The 19953-nt window shown below is 39.9% G+C and overlaps 1 protein-coding gene across 3 annotated transcripts; it reads right to left on the bottom strand.

Moving 5' to 3' along the window:
• Window positions 1-794: 794 nt before the first annotated feature.
• LOC122781427 ((E2-independent) E3 ubiquitin-conjugating enzyme FATS-like) lies at window positions 795-14673 on the bottom strand. Of its 3 annotated transcripts, none has more exons than XM_044045063.1 (6): window positions 13485-14673; window positions 9749-9906; window positions 8684-8864; window positions 5390-5453; window positions 4715-4814; window positions 795-2286 (listed from the first exon to the last, which is right to left on the bottom strand). In XM_044045063.1, the coding sequence occupies exons 1-6, from the start codon at window positions 14341-14343 to the stop codon at window positions 2257-2259; spliced, it is 1392 nt and encodes a 463-aa protein (XP_043900998.1). In that variant the 5' UTR covers window positions 14344-14673; the 3' UTR covers window positions 795-2256. The 3 variants fall into 3 exon arrangements, with proteins under 3 accessions (XP_043900998.1, XP_043900999.1, XP_043901000.1); XM_044045064.1 differs by having other exon boundaries at window positions 9749-9903; XM_044045065.1 differs by lacking the exon at window positions 9749-9906 and having other exon boundaries at window positions 14011-14673.
• Between the last annotated feature and the right edge of the window lie 5280 nt (window positions 14674-19953).

Raw genomic sequence — 19953 nt, 5'->3', positions numbered from 1 at the left:
CCACTAGGGGGTGGTATTTCAATTCTTATATTTTGCCTGAGGCTGACACCTGGGTTACCTAAGGTCACCTCTCATTTTACTCTGATTGAAAGGGGCAAACCATTTTCTACACGTGCTCAGGTTTAAGTTTTGGTTTGTGGAAAATAGAAAATAAGCAGACATTGGAAGATAATTATGGGGGCGGGACTAGTTAAGCTTTGCTTCTCCCGCATTCCCTTTCGGTTATGTATATTGTGTGAACTGCACTGTTATGTGATGAGTGATCTAAATGTCATGACCGAAATAAATAAATAAATAAATAAATAAATAATGAATTTCTGCTATTATTTCAGACGCTGAGGAATGTTAATGTGATGTGATGTTGTTAATAATTTTGTAATAGGAATACCGTCTTATTTATGTACTAATCAACAAGTAATAGCTTGGGAATAATAATGGGAAAGATGTGTATGAATTAATGGGATTTGAAAACTAATTTGGTAATAACAGTAATGATTCCCACACTTTATTGTGAAGGTATTAGTCTGATAGTAGCCTCCATTTGTCATTAAGCAGCAAATTTTTTGGAAATAATGTGGTATTGTAATATTATATCTTCATTTCCACACTATATACATTCTTTTTTGCATTAGAAATAAGATGGGGCTACCATTATATTACTGACACATTAAAATAAATACCATGTACTGTTTTTTCACAACATAATGCACAAAAAAAAAGATACATACACAATTTACAACCGTAAAATACACTCAGTGTAATCAATTTGCTCAAGAATATTGTTTATTCTGGCATAATATGTGTTTGGGACATTAATAAATAAATATCAACATTCTTATTAGTCATTTTTCCTGACAAAACTAAACAAAATAGTTTTTCCATGAGATGTTTTTATAGTTAATAACGGACTTAGTATCAATCCTTCAACTCTTTACAAAGGGTAACTTATGTCTTATATGTCACTTATATGTCTTATTGCATTTCTTTTGCAAATTAGTATGAAAAGATTTAATTTGTTATTTAACATAATGTGAGTCTTACTGACATGAACACACACAATTAGGCAAATGTTGACCATGGGAGCATTGCAGTAACTGCATTAGATCAAGGTCTATTTTTAACCTTCATGTAACCATAGAGTCTTTTAACAGCTTTCCATGATTTATCTTTTTATTTCTACATTAATGCATATGACATGAAGTTTGCCAAGGGTTTGTATTTTTGTGATTTTTAAAAATGTTGACTACGGCATGTGTTAGACGTTAGTTTCCTGGTAATCCAACAGGTGGCAGTGTTATGTGATAATGGTCAGCAGAGGCCTAAATACTGATGTTTAAAATAATAATTTAAAATCATTTGAATTTGAATTTAAATCATTCTTTTAAGGAGGGAAAAATAACTGTTGTTTAACTGGGACACCTTTGGCACTTACAGTGCAGAGAGAGAGTATATTTGACACGGCACAAAAAATAATAGGAGAAAAGAATTGTTGGCAGTCACGGACATATCCCAGGCTGTTCAAATGACGGCCTGTGGACCACATGCAGTCCGTAGCCAACTTCATAGTGGCCCAGCCTGTGGCTCCACCAGAAACCCTGAGAAAAAAAACTAGAGAAACACTTTTCACCTACATACAGTAGTCTGACAGGATTGATAGCACTGATTCTAGTTTTCTAGTTTTTGTATTCAGGTGATTGTGTATTTTATATGACATGTTTACCTTATTTCAACAAATGCTAATATCGTGCACCTTTTGGATTTCAACACATATATTTAAAAAAAACAAACATTTAAAGTTACATTTAATACTGTGCACTTTTTTTATGCACTTTGAGGTGTGCGAAGAACAGTTATGAGCACAATAATTATTTTGAATGCACTTTTTTGGAAATGTCTGGCCTAGCTAGATTTCTTGGTTTGAAAATGTGAATTTGTAATTGAATATTATTGCATATTAATATTATATAATTTGTGATTTGAAAAAGTGTGTTATTGCATTTGAAAAAGGGTTAGAATGCAAAAAGAACAATTTTCTTGAATGTTTTAATTTTAATGTTCATCAATAGAAAAACATTATGTATAACATTTTAGCGCTTTTAGCACTTTTTAGCGAATGTACATTTTTTGCCCTTAAGGTAAGGAACGTCATGTTTTTTTTCCGAAAAAAGGTTGCATGAGGCTTAATATACTGCACTTTACACAGAGGGCAGAGGGCTGCAATAACAGTGAATGATCCCCGTGTGCCTCTGCTCCTGTTTATCTCTGCAGGATCTGGTCCAGCAGCTTCTGCAAAACAAGAAAAACAACAGCGCTATCGATAACATGCCCGTAAGAACAAAACACATCTATCTGCACTCAGCGCTGCCTTCACTCTGCAACCACACACGCGCCAAGCGACACCCGCAGCTAAATTGGCTTTCACTTCCATCAGCCTCACACCTGAGGTGGTGAAGCCCCAGTTAGGGGAAATAATTCCAACTTGCTATCAGACAAAAACACCCTGCTATGCAATCACCTCCCTTCTTACAGAGCCACCCAACAGCTGGAATCTCATTTCAGCCAGCATTCATAACCACCGACGCATTTTCTCCTCACACTATCAGATCTTACTCCCAATCTTTCCCGGGCTCCATCTCTCTCCGTGTGAAGGTGTTAGAGACTTTTTGACCAAAGAAAAATGGGAAACCAACACAAGCAGCTGGAGTATTTATCTGGGAGCGATACACTCCCTCTTCTCTCAATTGCACTGCAGTTGAGTCAGGCTAATAGCTTCATTTGAGAGGTGTCAAGGTCACACTTGCATCTCAAGAGTTGGGCCTGCTCCATTTCCCTGGTAGAAATGAAAATATTCTCTTGCACAGAAGCGTTTGGCATCGCAAAAATACTCCAAGGTTTCCGTCTGTGCACGTGAAAATGCTGACTGCTGGAAGTTTCCTTTCAAATTCAGATTGTTGAAGAGAGAAATGAACAAAGTGCTGATTCAGGGAAACTGACTGAGCGTTGAAAAATGTCCAAAGAGTAAATTAAAAAAGGGTAATTCAATTTAAAAGCAATAAAAAGTGACAAAGTTAAATATAACAAGAGTCCATTAGTCTGATAAGGATTCAAACAAAACAATAAAAACTATTTTAAAAGTAAAACAACAACAATAATTAGTAATAAGTGTCTAATTCTGTTGTGTCATTAAACAACACACTATAAATTGTCTTAATGTTTTTCTGTGTCTATTATTTTATGAGTGTATATACTTTTCAGTGTGATTTTCACACAAGCCCTTATACTTTCTCAAAAACTCAATGTTCTTGTTATTTTTCCTGATATTTATGTGTGTGGGGAAAAGTTTAAAGTGTTTTCCGAGGATGTAAATCTGTCTCATTTCAGTTTATCTTTCACTGAATACTCCTTTTCACTTATTTGGTGCGGAAAAAATAAATAAATAAGTCATAGCTAGTTTATCAAGCACAGAGTGGACGAAATGAAAAGCGATATTTGGGCGTAAGCTCCTTTTGTGCAGGGTCTAATGTGAGAAGCCAATGATTATCCTAAAAAATAACATATCGGTGATAAGTGACAAACACAAATCTACCTGAAGCTTCTGTTATTGTAAGAAACTGCAGTTTGTACATTATTTCATGTCGGTTGTTCCTAAAATCAGTAATGTACTTTATTACAGAGTGATATTTTGTTTCCCAAACTTACATAGTGGCATAAGGAGGAGAAAAAAAAGGGGCTTTTAGTTGTGATTTAGTAAAGTTTTGGTTTAAGAGGCAAGTTAAGTGTCTTTTCATCTGATTTCTAAGAAAAAACACACTGCACTTCACTGCAGAGGGTGCAGCTATAATAGTCAAACAGTGACCTCTGCTGGATGGCGATCAAATCACATATCAGTTGGTCCTACTGTTGTCCAGATTCAGTTTTCATTTCATTTTCAAAATGAAATGAAAAACACTTTGTTAGTGTGGTGCAGCTGCGTTTAATTTTCACAAGATTTAAGATTTAAGAAAGTCAGTGCACACATGGAGCTCAATATAATTAAGCTAATAATTAAAGGACATAAAGAGCATCAAATGCACAAAACACACACAGTGTCAGCATATGCCTTTGAATATATCAATACATGAATAATTGATTGCACATAGTATATTGTACATACAGCACAGAAACTGTCTTTATGGACCTGTTAAGTCTCTGTGTGCATATAGTTTAAATTGATAATGGGTAAAATGAGATATTTTCCTGATTCTATTCTTTTATGTTAAATCTTTTTTTTGGTCTTTTATTTTGATAGAACCCTGATAAGTTCAGTTTAGTAAACAGTTAAGTCTGTATCTGTGTGTAAGGGCTCAGTGCATTGTTGTTGTTACACTGAAAAGTAAATAAAAAGAAAACGAAAATGTGTCGCTAACCACTGCTCACCTTCTGGGTGAAAAAGTATTATTCTAACATTTATCAAACCATGAAAGAGTCATTGAGATAAAAATTCAGGAATAAAACAACACAGGGATTCGGACAAAATATTGACAGATTCATGCAATGAATCAAAGCAAAGTTATTAAAAGTTACTTTATAAACATTCTGTGACATTGTTTTGGTTACAAGTTTGCCTGTGTTTTATATTCTACTAAATTACCTTTAAAAATGACCATTTTCATTTGGGTATTTGTTGTTTTTAAGTTTTTTGTGTCAAAAAAAGAAGAAAAATCATAATTTATACCTTTTTAAAGACCTCTGCTCTCAGTCTGTTGGTCTGTGATTCAGTCTTCTTTTTCTCCTCTTCCTTTTTCTTCGTCACCTCTGGCAGCTTGTTGTAAATCCTGCAGACAGAGAAAGAAAGACATTTGTATGGGTGGAATATGGTATCAGACGTGTGACGGTGGCTGAGCTTTGCCAAACGGACGGTCATGCCAGAGACAAGGCATTATCTGGTGCGACCAAACCCTGGATCTAGAGATAAACACTCTCACACACAGACTGCTTTCTCAGTCCCACGACTGCAGCCAATTTGTCCAGAGATTCTCAGTCAGATAGTGTCACTTTTGAAAAAAAGAAAAAGAAAACATTACAATGGACGGTCATCGTGTGATCAGGTGTGTCTTTCCAGATAAGAAAAGAGGGGAGGAAAACAAGAGAGAGAAAGAGGTAAGGTACACAGAGGGTGGCTCGGATCTTCTCTCTGGATTTTTGGGGGATCAAACGAACACAATGCACTTGCTCTGCATCTGTGCACGAGTCGGCGTGCACGGCGGTGGATACAAACAAAACTTGATTGATTTTTGGTGAATTTGAAGAAAAAAAACAAACAAAAAAAACCCCCCAAAAACCAACAAAGAGCGAGAGGAGAGACAGAGTGATATCATCTGACGTGGGTTTTTGGTTTGTGAGAACTCACCGTCTGGACCTCAGCTGCATCTCTCGGCCTGATATGGACCTCTCTCTGGGCTTGAAAAGGTTATCTGGGACACACACGCATAGACACACAGACACACACACACACAAACAAATAAGAATGAATATGGAAATGAATTTAGAATATGGAAATGAACACGGAGCTGGGTGTGATCGCTCCTTTTTCAGTTACACACACTTGAGAATTCACACACACGTTTGAGGAGTCCATTGTCCTTAGGACACGTCCATTCATTTGGACAGCGTGGACAAAACCCCCTTAACTGTCAGTGGTGTGTGTGTCCCAGTGCACTAATGGACACGCTAAGGTGCCCTCAAGACGCACAGTAAGGCACCCTCTCGAGCATGGGTGTCAAACTGGCGTCCCGCGGGCCACATGCGGCCCTCCAATTGATTACATGTGGCCCACTCACCACAAATTAATTAGCTAGCAATATTTCTTATAATAATAATAATAATAAGAGATTCGGTTGTAATTATTGCTTTATTAAATGTATTACACTCAACATTAAATTCCATATATTTAAGCTGTTTTAATAACAGTTATCCTCGTCATTATCTATTTATCATAAATAGGTTTATATTGTTAAGTATACTCAATTTTATATCAAAACAAGCTCTTTTACTCTGTCTCATATCATCAGGAATATCTTATATTGCCCACCCCGCTACGGAACACTTTTTTTCTCTAGACCGGCCCCCTCTTGACCAAACTAGATGCTCATTGGCCCCCAGGTCATTTGAGTTTGACACCCCTGCTCTAGAGTGATAATAAACATGAGGAAGTTACCCTATTGGCTACCATACATATGTGTCCTCTAAAGCAAAATACTGTATATTAAAAAAAAAAAACCCACATCATTTCTAAAGGAGTGCCTGTATGCAATTGTAGCTTCATTTCATACGGGTGCCCTTCCAATCAAAAAGAGTGCCATTATGAAGTTCCCTATACTGTCCTGACATGAAATGATCATTGAAAATGTCCATCTTCAGTGATAGAAAGTGATGCTGTGCTGTAAAAGGATGTCCCTGTTACTGTATACACCAGCTGTGTGAGAATGTGGGGAATACTAATATAAATATATATATATTAACTTCCGCCCGAGCCCTTCCAAATGTCTGTGCACGCCACTGTGCTTAACCCAAACCACTAATCAAATCTTAGCCGTAAACTTAGGAATTTTGTATATGCTTGTATTGTTTTTGTTATTTTGCGTAAATGCTGTAGTGTATATGCCAGGCCTGTATGTGGTGCTGTTACTCAAAAGCAGAGAAGAAGGTGCCGGGTACACACATAAAGGTAGCAGAGTTAACCCTTAGAACACTTTTGGTACAGTACAGTATATACAGAGGTTATGAGAATATAGTGCGATATAGAGTGTTTTATATCCTTTTTGTCAGCACAACCTAGGCAAAAAAACACCAACTATATAAACACAAATGAGCAAAAAGAACTCAAAATATTTAAAATCTGAAACATGTCGCAGTTCAAAGTTCACTCGGCTCATTTTTATGAACGAAAAGGAAAGAAAAACTCGTCTGTTTTGTGACTTCTGCACAATTATTGCTACTTTACATCACTGCTAAAAAATGCAATATAAAATGAATCATAACTTCAGGTCAGTAGTGGGGCTGTATCTTTTTCTCAAGGTCGCATGAAAACACAAAGGTGATTTACATTATATTTTCCAAAAAATAGCATTTTTAGCTATGATTAGAAACGTTTGCCTATTTTCCTAAACTCATTTTTAAGAGTATGGACTCTTAACCACTTCCTTGGTTTTGGTCTCCATGAGGACTGGTCCTGGTCCTGATAATGTCAATGTTTATGCAAGAAAAGGTTTCACAGACTGTTGAGCAGGAACTCACTGCTTCTCCTCAGCTCAACAACTCCCCAAAACCCCAAAAGTCGTATGAATTCCTCAATTCCACGACCTTCCAAAAAGAGTGCAGCCGCTGTGCCGTGATCACCTGAGTGAATCACGTGTCTCTTGTCATTATTAATGTCTCGCTGAAGGCTTGAGCAGTCAGGTGTCCGGTGCACTTGCAGCAGAGACAGATCGCTGTAAACACTGATGCTGATGTGATCAATGAGTGTGATCGAAAAAAAATTCTGGTTTCAGTGTTAGTGTTTGGAAACATCTGAACCACAGCTGCTTAGAGAAATAACTCCTTAAATGTGAATGGCAATAATATTATTGCACATTATTTATTTCGTTTTTATTCTTGCCATGTACTGCAGTATCGGTCCACTGGTTCTGTTATTAACCATTAAGTCTTGAAAGTGGAGCCTCTGTTTTATCTTATTTATCATATTCTGTAATGCAGAAGCACAAATGCTCTTACACACCCAAAATAATATTAAATATTTTTATCTTGAATTTACATATCTTGTTTTTTATGATCTAATTAAAAGCTGCATTTCTTTTTTTTTACCTCATGTTTCATCCACTGACTTAATTTGGCAATGAATTTACACACTGGTCACACTGTGTCTCCCCCTGCACTCAGAGCCTTGGAGGGAAATGATTTTGACTGATGTGCAATACTAGACCATAACCAGCAGAGAGCAAAGTTGGATAAATACAACCACACTATGTGTAGGGTAGTGATTCTCTCACTGTGTACAGTAAGTGGAAGTGCATCTTAAATCGTCGCCTCTCCACCACACAGCTGCTGAGGTTGTTAGCGACGGAAATGATATGAATTACACGGTTTATTATGAAGCTATTGAAGTGAAAATTTCACCACAAAGTACAGACTCCAGGTGAGTTTCCACAAGTATTTGATGAAGGTGTTGATTTCTATACATGAGACATGTGGACTGTTGAAAAAACAAAGGTGTGCCTTATATTAAAACTTGGTGGACCCTTGTATCACCTCCAGCTGCTGTTATTTCATGTTTGTGGTTTAACAGCAGGATGAGAACCTTCGGGTTCATAACTAACGAGGCAGAAAGGGTTGATGTGCTCCACTTAATGCCTTACTTCTGCTTTTTCCCCCAAGATGCTGTGCAATTATTTACACATACTTGCTGTGGTTGTCACTTATTATCTGAAAATGAGGGGGTGGGGTTTGTATAAAAAGGGGGGGAGGGAGGAACGTCACAATAAAAACCTTGAGCCTGGCTTACTTTAACACAGGTTTAATGTGTTACACAACTCAAAAGATGACCTAAAAGGATTTGGATTTGAGGACTATTTCCTTTTTGATCTCACGGGACCAAAACCTGTTGTGTGTCTGTGTGTGTGTGTGTGTGACAGCCCGGTGTACTCACCACTAAGTGGATGAGGTGTGGTGCAGTTCCTCCTCGGCTTGCCGGGATCCTCCCTCAGGCCCTGCAGCAGGTCTGGATTGGAGCCCTGCAGCGCTCTCCTTCTCCTGGCCCTCTGCTCCAGCCTCCTCACCCGACCCTGCGACCGAGTGATGAAGTCTGGCCTGAAGAGCTCCAAAGCCTCCTGGGGGTGGGGAGAGGGATAAATACAGTAAGCTCCTTGTTGGGCAAGAAGAATACATTACAACTCACCGACACTAATCCCACGGAAAGAGAAAAAGAAAAATCTCTACTGGGTAACAATCTATTCTGTAAAAAAAAGAATCTATTCTTTAACCTTGGAGAATCCTCTTATAATCGCTCAGAGGTGCAGGCAACGTGGTAATGTTATGCTCATCTTCAGCGGTGCTCACAGAAACAACCTTAATCCTCCAGAAATTCCTCTTAAACCTCACTGGATGTTTTGCCCCTTTACAAGACTTACATAAATTGCATTAGATGCCTTATACGTTCCAGAAGGTGCACTGTCAAAAATCCATATGAAGACATGCAGCTGCTGTTGATTTTATTAGGTTTTAACTTTTATTTTACACGGAAGTCTCACAGTGAGATCCAACCGTATTTTCTTCATATAATGTTAATTATGACAGTAAAAAAAGCCTCATTGGCTTTGCAGATTTCTTTTATGTTTCTAAGTTAAACAAAACTTAAGCTTTTACTGTAAAAAATAAAGCCCCTACTATTCACTGTAAGATCAATCAGCCTTTAGTAAATGGAGTTTGCTCAGTTGTCATACAAAAGGTTCTGTGAGTTACTTGATTCTTGATTCCCACGCAATAATTGAACGATAACAAAAACGAAAGATTTGCTGTTTACACTTTACTTTTACCCCTTTTATCACATGACCCCTTGTCCCACACTTGGGTCCGTCACAGTCACCATGACAACTGAACAGACTCCATGCAGGGAGGCAGGCTGATGAGATGTCTGTGTTTTCTCGCACTCGGCGGCAATTTGTTCCATTATCGGTTGAGAAGAGATCGCAAACACACGAACGAGGGCCCCTACTCTGAGGCTGAGGGTCTCGTCTGTGCTGTGAGGAGACGACGTCTTCAGCTGTGAGGGGGAACAACAGGTCTCATCCGAGACGGAGACTTTCTGGGCTTCTGTTGGACACTCAGGCTCTCCTGCGCTGTCCGTCTTCTTGCTCCACGTTCTGGAGTCTACTTGAGTCACACACACACAGAAGAGTTATATAAACAGGGGGAAACATGCTCTATATGAAAGAAGTGTATTATATGAAGACATAAAATGACCATAATATGTCATCAGAGATTGAAGACACATATAAACTGGATGATGCTGAACAGTAAAAAGCTTCAGGGAGCAGACACACATGCAAAAAAAATTAAGTAAAACAGACGGTGGAACAGTTGCATGTGCATATAAATCTGGGTAAAACTGTGCCGCTGAAATGTAATGTTTTCACCTTGGATTGCAGTCAGTGTTTTAAATGCAAAAAAAACTGTGAAGGGTGTATCCATTTTAAAGGGTGTATCCATTTTAAATAAAAAGTTTAACTTTCTGAATAAGCTTTGTAATGTTTTCATGACTTCAGAGGTGACTTACTCTAACCTTACTGGCCTAATCTTAAACCTGACCCTAACGTTAATCTAAACCTTTTAAATCACAGTGAGGAACTATCATTGACATAATGCATTCCCTAAGCCCTTAAAATGTCCTTCTACACTTTTTATTTGCTTATTTTAACCATAAAAGGGCCAGAAAAAGTCCTTAGAGTAAGTGCTTTTTGCCCATTTTTCCAGAATAACTTTCAATATCTGGCAGTTGCATGCTAAAATGCTGCATTAGCAAATTAAAATGAAGAAAAGCAAAACGTTTGGTTTCGATAAAACGCTGTAGTTGTACATGAACACCAGCTTTTGCGTGTTACATTTGAACAGTATAAAACACGTCAAAAAACAAGGCAATCACAGATGGCAGACTTCACCCCAATCACACAACAAGCCTCTGTCGGCCTCTGTTGGTCATATTGGCAAATGCAAGCAGACAGAGCCACTAAAAACAACATTATACATAATAACATAATACCATTTGTTTGAGTCTTTGTCTCAATCTGCAAAAACAGGCCACAACTTCCCAGACTTCAGGAATTTACGCTCTGTGTTCAAACCACATTATAACCCTAACCCTGAAAAAGCCCAAACAACATTTAACTAACTGTCCTCACTCCATAGCTGAGGTCTCTGAGGTCTCTGAATCCTGGTCTGCCCTGCATGTTTTCGATGTTCAAATAAACAGGTTGTTATCCATTTGAATCAGGTGTGATGGAGAAAAAGGGACTTGATTTCCCAAGGATTGAGAAACACCTTTTGCGGTCCTCACAAAGCCCCAAATGCAATAATACACACACCCCTACTGCTCATATTGAGAAGAAAAAACCCAGAGGGAACATGAGTGTGGCCTATGAATAATGTAGAAGATGACAGTGCTTCCATCCTGTACATATAACTGCTTTCTTCTATGGAACATGTACAATATTTCCACTGAAAACACCGCCATGACCATGAAGTGCACAGAGACAGAGCATCATCATCATCACCACCGCGACATGCCCCCGGCAGGACACGCGACTTTTAATGTCGACGTATTTCTATAGGACGTGTCTTTGCCCTTTGGCTATATACCGCCGCAAATAAAGTGAACCGGGGGGGGCGGGGGGGGAAGAAAGTCGTTTAACGTGGAAAAAACATGCAGCGCTGCAATGCAAACAATGTCAGAGAGAGAGTAGTTTAATAATTAAACAGTGTTGCATTTCGTGTGACAGCTCGTGTAACACAGGTGGCAGGCAGGTAAGACTGTGAACTCGCTTCAGGCACATTTTTATTTTTCGACACTTTTTCAACCAGTGACATCTGCTGCTACTGTACCGACCTCCTCACTGCATGTAAATCACAATACAGTATATATGCGTTATTTTTTATAATAAATCACCTATTCAAAGCCATTAAAAATGAAATAGCATAAAGATATACATCGCTTCAAACATGTATGAATTGCATGTTTTTTACCAGCATTTTGGCTGTTTTTTTTTCCATTATTATGTCAAAACATACAGTATACAAGTCTTACATCCTTTTTTCAGCATCATAAACACACCTGAGCAAATTTGGAAATACGTCATAAGTTCACTTGGCTCCTTTTTATGAACAAAAAAATAAATGCTACTTTATATCGCGACTAAAAATGCGAGATGAGATGAATCCTAACTTTGACTCAAGCCTGAATATGTGACCTATAAACACACACGCCCAGGATGTCCATATAAGGAGTTGTGTATTATTCGTCTTGACTACTGCAGCGCCCTGCTGACAGGCCTCCCGACCTGTGCTGTGAAACCACTACAGATGGTCCAGAACACTTCAATCAGCCTAAAGGGCACATGTCACCCCTCTGTTCATTGAGCTGGCCACCCTCAGCCGCCTGCATCAAATCCGCCTGCAAGATTCCTCCAGTGGTACTTGGTGAAAAATTTGAAGAAATAATATTCTACTGTTTATACCATTGTGTGTGATCCAAGGCTGTATAGAAAAATAAATAACAAAAATAACAATCGTAATAAATTAAATAATAACAATAACCTTGTCTCTCCCTCCATCTTAATCTAATTTTCACTATTTATTTTCTCCGGTGGTACGTGGTGTAAAAAGTTTAAGAACCACTGGTTTATGTTGGTCAAGAAGAACCAAATCCCCATATTAACATAAGCAAATAGCGAGCCACATTTCTGAGAATGGAAAGTATGATGTAATTAAAAGTTCATAGTTTTTAAATAATGCAATCAGCAAACCGCACTGGCTGCAATTCTCTGCCAATCCGGCAATCACAGAATGGTTCTATTATTTTCTAACCGGAATTATTCTAATTTGTTATTTCTATAGTGATTGTTCTTTATTCTAAATCAACGGTTCTCAAAATCAAGTACTCTTGAAGTGACACCATTATCAGCAACGTTAAAATACAGTGATTTGAATAGGTCGAGCAAAGTCAGCTACGGACTTTTCACAGGAGGCAGATTTATTCCCAGTAAGATTATTTGCTCTCTCGTCATCCTCCTCTTCCTCACATATACTTCACACACTGGCATAGTGAAATTAGATTAAGATGGAGCGAGAAATAAGGTGACTATTATTTGATTTAGTACAACTTTTATGTTATACGTTTAATTTTCTATGCACTATGGTCAAAATTCCAATCCGATCACATACCCTGGTATAAACAGAACAGTACTTTCACAATCGAGTAAAATCCCGACTAACTGTGCTGCATAATTTCCCAGAAGGCAAAACTATTCTATTCTATATCTGTATTCTACATATATATATATATAACTATTCTTGACACAAGTGAAAAAAAATGCACATCAAGTTAGATTTGCATCGTTGTGCGGCGTTGGTTCTTTACTTGGACTTACAGTTGAATTGTGCGTGTGTGTGTGTGTGTGTGCACGTGTAGCAGTAATTCAAACATTGTGATTGTCGTGTGGTGTCTGGGTGTGCGTCTGTTAGCAACGCATGAGGCGTTAATGTAAAGGCGAGAGGAGGAAAAAAAAAAAAAAGAGTGGATTAATGGCAACACTTTCAGCTCACTGGCAATGGCTTGCAAATGTGATCTTTATCCCCAATAGCTGTGGAAGATATGAGTCGCTGACAGGAACATACAGATCAAGCCTCACAGGTGCTTTAGATTCTCACTTTCTGAAGTATGATGATGAAATTCATACCTGGGCCAATATTGAAAATGTGCTGCCTGCGCCTGAAATTGCTCCGGGAAGAGGAGGCAGCCTCATCTGCATTCCCCTTCTGCCTGCCAGCCTTTGTATTTGACAGGTCTGGTCCTCTGAATGACAATAATTCCAAAGAAGAGCTGTGCTGCCGTGCGTCTAAATTGCAAGTTTTGTTGCTGCCATTAGTACGGGCTGTTTGCTCGACCTTGCGGCCACGGCAGCGACCCATAGCTCTCTCTTGGCGTTTGTCGCTGCACGACATGGTGGTTCTGTGTCTCCCATTTGTTTTGGCGGCTTTGGTGTCCGCGACACCGAGGCGGACGGACAAGGTGGATCTGTACAAAGCGTTCTCACCTGCTCTTTCTCCCTCTGGGTCCACAAGTGAAATGGAAAGTGACTTGTCTATAAACACAACACAGCTAGTGGACCTCAGAGGCACTTTGCAATGAATACAAGTGCGGTACAAAGGCTGCGAGGACAGGTTCATTAGTGGGCCACCTAATTCATCTCGCTTTAAACCGACCTCTGTGTTGCTGCAACGGTGTTCCACGAGTTCCCTCCTTCCTGGATCTCTCACTAGCAATCCATCAGGTGGCGTGGAGGCCTGTCGGAGCTCATTTGGTGAATCGCCGGTGGAATTCTGTTCATGCGCATGCCGTTTGGAGTTTGACACTCTCATCGTGCTCATGGACGTGAATGAGTCTCTTCCCCTGGAAAAGTTTGTCGCAGGTTTGGGGAAGTGGATCCCGTCACAGGTCGACCGGGAGCCGATGGAGGCAGACGAGGTCCTTGGAGGTGGAAAATGACCGGAACGCTTTCCAGTCTCTGGACCACATCTGAGGGCACTTGCAGTCATGAACGGGTTTGAAATTCCAATGCAAAGTCCTCTATTTGCCGTCACAGAGTAGTCAGACTGTTATTTCTTGGAGAGACACACATTCTCCTCCTCTTGCCCCTGCCACGCAGACCATGACAGGACATTCCTGTGCAGTGGAGCAGTAATATCCTCACTTGAGGCCTAAGAAAAAAGACAAAAGAAAAAAGGGAAAAAAGCTTCACATCGCCGTCATGAAAATGACTCCTGTGTAAACTGAAAGAAAAATAAAATTAAATTAAATGAAACCAAGGGAGACCGCAAATACAAAGATGTTAAGCGCTCTGATGTGATTGGGGAGGATGCATCATCGTGCTGCCTTTGCTTGACTTGTTTCGTGATCTATTGCTGTTGCCATGACAATGTGAAACTTGTTGGGTGGCACTTGGGGATAAATTATCCATGACATTTAAAATGAACAAGACAGATTTGTCTCCTTAAAAAAATTTTACAAACCTACAAACTTTGTATGTTTCTATTCACCACAGTGAACGTCTTGGAACAACGAAAACCAAGTCCCAGCCACAAATATAATGAGACTTTAACACAAATTGGCTCAGTGGAAATTTGTTCATAGTTAAAAATGTTATAGAAAACAAGATTTAATACTAAAAGAGGGAGATACGAAGTATTTCATTGCACAATAGCATTCTTATATGCAATTTATGTTCACAAGTAAACAGTTCTCATGGGACCTTGGAGAAATACTTTAAGTACACGCAAAGCTGTTTCCCTCATTAATGTGTCAAGACGTGGGAATTTACAACTGCAGGCATCTTTTAGACTTTCTCTGTCGCTCACCTTGAAGTGCAATTCATTCATTTCCCCCTCATTACAAAATGGAGCTATCTTGTAGGAATATACACTTAAAAATATCGTATCATTCACTTCCCTTCACCTATCAACGCTGCCCTCTTTCTGCTCCTCAGCTCAGCTGATAGTGACTCACCAATGTGATTATCTGCGTCGCTTGCCTTGCACATTGTGAATTATTCCCCAACACAAAACAACGGCTCAAACATTCATGCCCACTGCAGCCCGGTCTCCCAGAATAATGGACACAGTGTGTGTGTGTGTGTGTGTGAAAGACAGGTGACAGACCACAAAGAGGGAACAAGGTTTGTACTTGGCTGACGCGACTGCTCGCTCATTGTTGCATGCACGGAAACCGGGGACTGAATAAACCTTTGTGGGTCTGACAGTACCACGCGGGAACAGAGAGTGGAGCCATATGGGACTCACATCTGGTTCGGAAGCAAACAGGGCTGTGCAGAGCTGTGGGTACATGAGAGATAAAGCCATCAGTAGCACAGATACAGTGTTGAAATGAGGCTTGGTGAGGAAGCTGTTGGACAAAATGCAGCTATTCAGATGTGCCGGTGTTTGCAGAGGTTATTTTTGTCAGGGACTATAGTCTCTTTTCTCTCTGCACACTGTCCCTTTTATACCCACCATCCACCAACCCATTTTGTGGGAGAACAAAAAGCCACCTAATGATCTTGGAATTACCTCTTGTGCGAAAAATATTTACCTCACAGTTTCATTTCATTAAAAGTCCAGAGTCCAGTACGTAGTCACATCTAATGGTGAGACTGCAGATTGCAACAAATGGACGACTCTTCTCTTACCTACCAGAAAGGATGATGGGCCGTGTTCTTCATTTTCTTTTTTTTTGTAAGCCTTTCACCTCAAAATGCAAAATACATGCTCTGGTTTCGAGCTGCTGTCGAAACGTAATGGCCAGTGGTTTATGTTATACACTAAATACCCACTACAAGAGGGAAAGGATTTCTGTATAACCACATAAAATGTGCATCGATACACATCAAAACCCATTTTCAGGGTTCCCACAGGTCCTTGAAATCCTTGAAGTTTGTGAATGTCACATAAAATCACCCTAATGGGTCACTCAAAGTTCTCGAATTTTGAGTAAGAAAGAAGTTAAGTTGATATTTAGGTTAATGCGTTATTTGTTGCGACGCCACCTACTGTTTCCTGCCCTGCATTGCTGGATGTACGTAGACTAGGCCCACACAGGACAGACGTCGAGTTGTAATTACTAATTCTCTCTCTCCGCCAACAACGCGAGATGACGTGCAGAACAACGAGCGAGAAACGTTAAGCAAATTCCAATGTCTCACCAAAGAAAATGACAAAGACTGGCTTTCACCAAGATCCCAAGGACAATCACTTGTCCAATAAAAGTGGACACCATGGACGAAGTTGTCCTCCCAACTTAAAGGAATACTTCACCAATTTTTGCCTTTCGTCCAAGGCTTGAAACTGCAACGCTAATTCCACACTTTTTAGACCCACTCGTAGAGGAACGGAACCTCATGTCCGCCATCTTTGCTAACAGTTACGCTAACAGGACCAAGTGTCACTGATGAGCACATAACAAAGACAAGAAGGAAGATATTTCACACCTCAGGGGAAAACTGAGGTTGGGAAGCACCATTTTTCAAACATACTACCTCTACTCTAGTAATACAAAGCTAAAGTCAAGTCTGTGAAGTATTCCTTTCAGCAGTGTCAGCACATTTGTCGTTGACTTTAAGGGAATTGGTCCTGGAAAGTCCTTGAAAAGTTTTTGAAATGGATGTCAACCAAGGTGTGGGAACCCTGGCACTTTTGACAGGACGAGTTAGCTTAAAATTGTGACACGTTGCCAATGATTTTCATTTGAAAACTAGTTAAATGTAGTAAAATTCACATCACACTGTTTTTATAAATGATTGCACTGATGGTCTGGCAACGAGTGCTGCTTTGAACGTGTACATCTCTCTTCTTTTCTTCCCTTCTCGGAGATAGCGTACGTGCCAGCACTGCGCGCTAATGTGTCACAGTTTTTAATAGCACAGAACCAAAGTTAAATGAAAACAAAAGCAAGTGACACTTTTTGAGTGCCTCAAACAGCCTGGCAACAACAACATGATATTTGATGGTTATTTTCAGACAAGTCAGCAGATATTACTGTAACACCTCGGGCTAATGGATGTTGTATTCATTATCTGTGAATGCAGAGCAACACAGCGAGATGCTCCTTATAACTTTTTGTGATATTTTTCTCTTAGGACTATTTTTGCTAGAGAGCATTAGCTTATTAGCACCCTTGTCAATTGGTAAACCAAGGCATGTGTGTGTGCAAGATGGCAGCAAGACTTATAAGACTTATAAGTCGTATAAGTAGTCTACGAAAAGCGCTTACACAAACGCAGTATTTTTGAATTCCGTCAATAAAGCCTCCTCAATGTTACACACTGAGCCTTTAATGAAAGTTAAAATGACTTTCTGCACACACGTGTGTCGCATTAATCGCGAGCGGCGGTGAACAGTGTGCACACGCTGTGCAGCAGCTTCACACTGGCTTGCAGTATTAGAACAATTTGTCAGAGTGAGTCAAGGCTGCTTTAAATGGTCCTGACTGTGGGTCGCAGGAATGTGGTCACATGGGGAATAATCTGTTTAAATTCACAGCAGCAAAAAAAAACATAGCTGTGGCCTCAGAGGGCATTTGTACACAATTCATCATTTACTGTATTTTCCACATTATCGGCTATCTTTGTACTATTGGTGCATCCAAAAGAGTTGTGAAAATAACACATTTTTCAACATTTGTCCTTTTTTTAATTAAGAAACACATATTTTTTTCATTAAATTTGCAATTCCACATATGTGATGTAAAATGTGATATTGCGTTTTAGTAGGCTGTTGACTTCTCTTGCCCGGGAACAACAGATGCAAAAATATGCTTACAGCTCACTCCTGGTGCTGCCACCAAGCTGTACATTGTCCGTGGCAATCATCCATCCATCATCTACCGCTTTATCCTCCACCAGAGGGTCGCGGGGGGTGCTGTGCCAATCTCAGCTGACATAGGGTGATAGGCGGGGTCACACCCTGGACAGTTCGCCAGTCCATCGCAGGGCCACACACAGAGACAAACAACCATTCACTCTCACACCTATGGTCAATTTTAGAGTGTCCAATTTACCTAATCCCCATGTTTTTGGACTGTGGGAGGAAGCTGGAGAACCCAGAGAAAACCCCACACACACACACACACACACACACCCAGGGAGAACATCCATGCAGAAAGGCAACCAATAAACAAATAAATAAAGTAATGCAATGTGAAAGGCTATGGCAAAAACTCATGTTTTTGATCACTTTTTCAAATGAAGCCGACTGTGAAGCTGTCTTACCTCACAGAGTGTCAAAGCCCAAGACATCAGCTGTTACATTTCTCTAAAGAGCAGATTTTTGCCACAGAAGCCACAGCGTGAACTCGAATACATTCAGGCGGGGGCATAACAGATCTGTGAAATACACCAGGCATCCAGGAGAGCTTGTAGCCTTGTTTCCTTAAGCCGCCGTGGAAGCTCTCAGCTGACCGGGGTCAAGGAGCAAAGGAATCAGTACAAACATGCTTCAGTCAGCCACCTTAAACTGTGGGTTAAATGTTGATATTTCTCAGTTAATCCCCTGGTTGTTGTTATGCTGGGGCTTCCAGCAGAAGGCTACACCTCGTCCGTTTGAGTTGAGCCCTTCTGGCTGGACAGCTCTCTGAAGCTGTCTTACCCTCATCCTCTCCTGTCCCCAGGGTCCGGGCTCAGGTAGCAGGACAGGTGACTGTCGCTCTCAGGTTTCTTACACTCAAAGGAGTAGCCCCCACTAGTTATTAATGGAGTCAGAGGCTCACAGCAGTGTCGCCTCACTGATGCAGTAAAAGAAACAGCAAATTTCAGTTCCTACACTCAGGCCTTAATAGATTCCAAAGATATTTTTTTACCAAACATGTGTTGAAAAAAAACACACGCATCTTCCTGGAATGTAAAAGAAACTATAAATAAATGTCTACATTTGACACAACAACGAAAAGTGCTGATTATTCAGCTCACGCCGCGCTCTCTTTCCTTCACGGAACCCAGGCAAAGTATAAGGTCGCGTTCAAAAGCAGCGCGACGCAGCGACAGGCTGCACTTCCCTCAGTGATGAATGACACAGTTACTCGACTAAAACAGAGAAAACATTGAGGTATATTTCACTCTTGTCACTACTCATGAGCAAGTGGTTATGCTGATATGAATGCTGAATGAAGCAAGGTGGTTAACCACTGACTCATATCTCCAGCTATTAATCTGAGTGAAATGCTGCCACACTATTAAACGGCTGTAAACACAGGTATGCACACTGTAGTCATGCAGAGGAGGTGGAATATGTTTTTTGCTTCATTTCTCCATCGCCCTCCGTTTGTTCTTTTACTTTCACCAAGGCGCCAGATTAATGTGATTACATGCTCTTGATTAAAACAATAAAAAGAAAATAAACGGATGCATGACAAATGACTCGTAAAGTTCTACACAGAACGGGTTCATTATCGCTGCTTAACGCATGTGTGCACAGTACAAATTGTAATGACCGAGGCGATCAGAAGTTAAAATATGTCATAAAAGTATGTATGATCACAATTAAGCTCCTGTATTGATCGCCATGGAGGGAATTCAGGTGCTACAGTAATAAAAACAGATAAAACACACATTTGTAGGAAGAGTAAAGAGAACAATCAAACAGCTATAAAATCTATACATA

This window comes from Solea senegalensis, linkage group LG15, assembly GCF_019176455.1.
Source record: "Solea senegalensis isolate Sse05_10M linkage group LG15, IFAPA_SoseM_1, whole genome shotgun sequence".
In the NCBI taxonomy this organism is placed as follows: Eukaryota; Metazoa; Chordata; class Actinopteri; order Pleuronectiformes; family Soleidae; genus Solea; species Solea senegalensis.
This window is presented reverse-complemented; position numbering and strand designations above follow the sequence as displayed.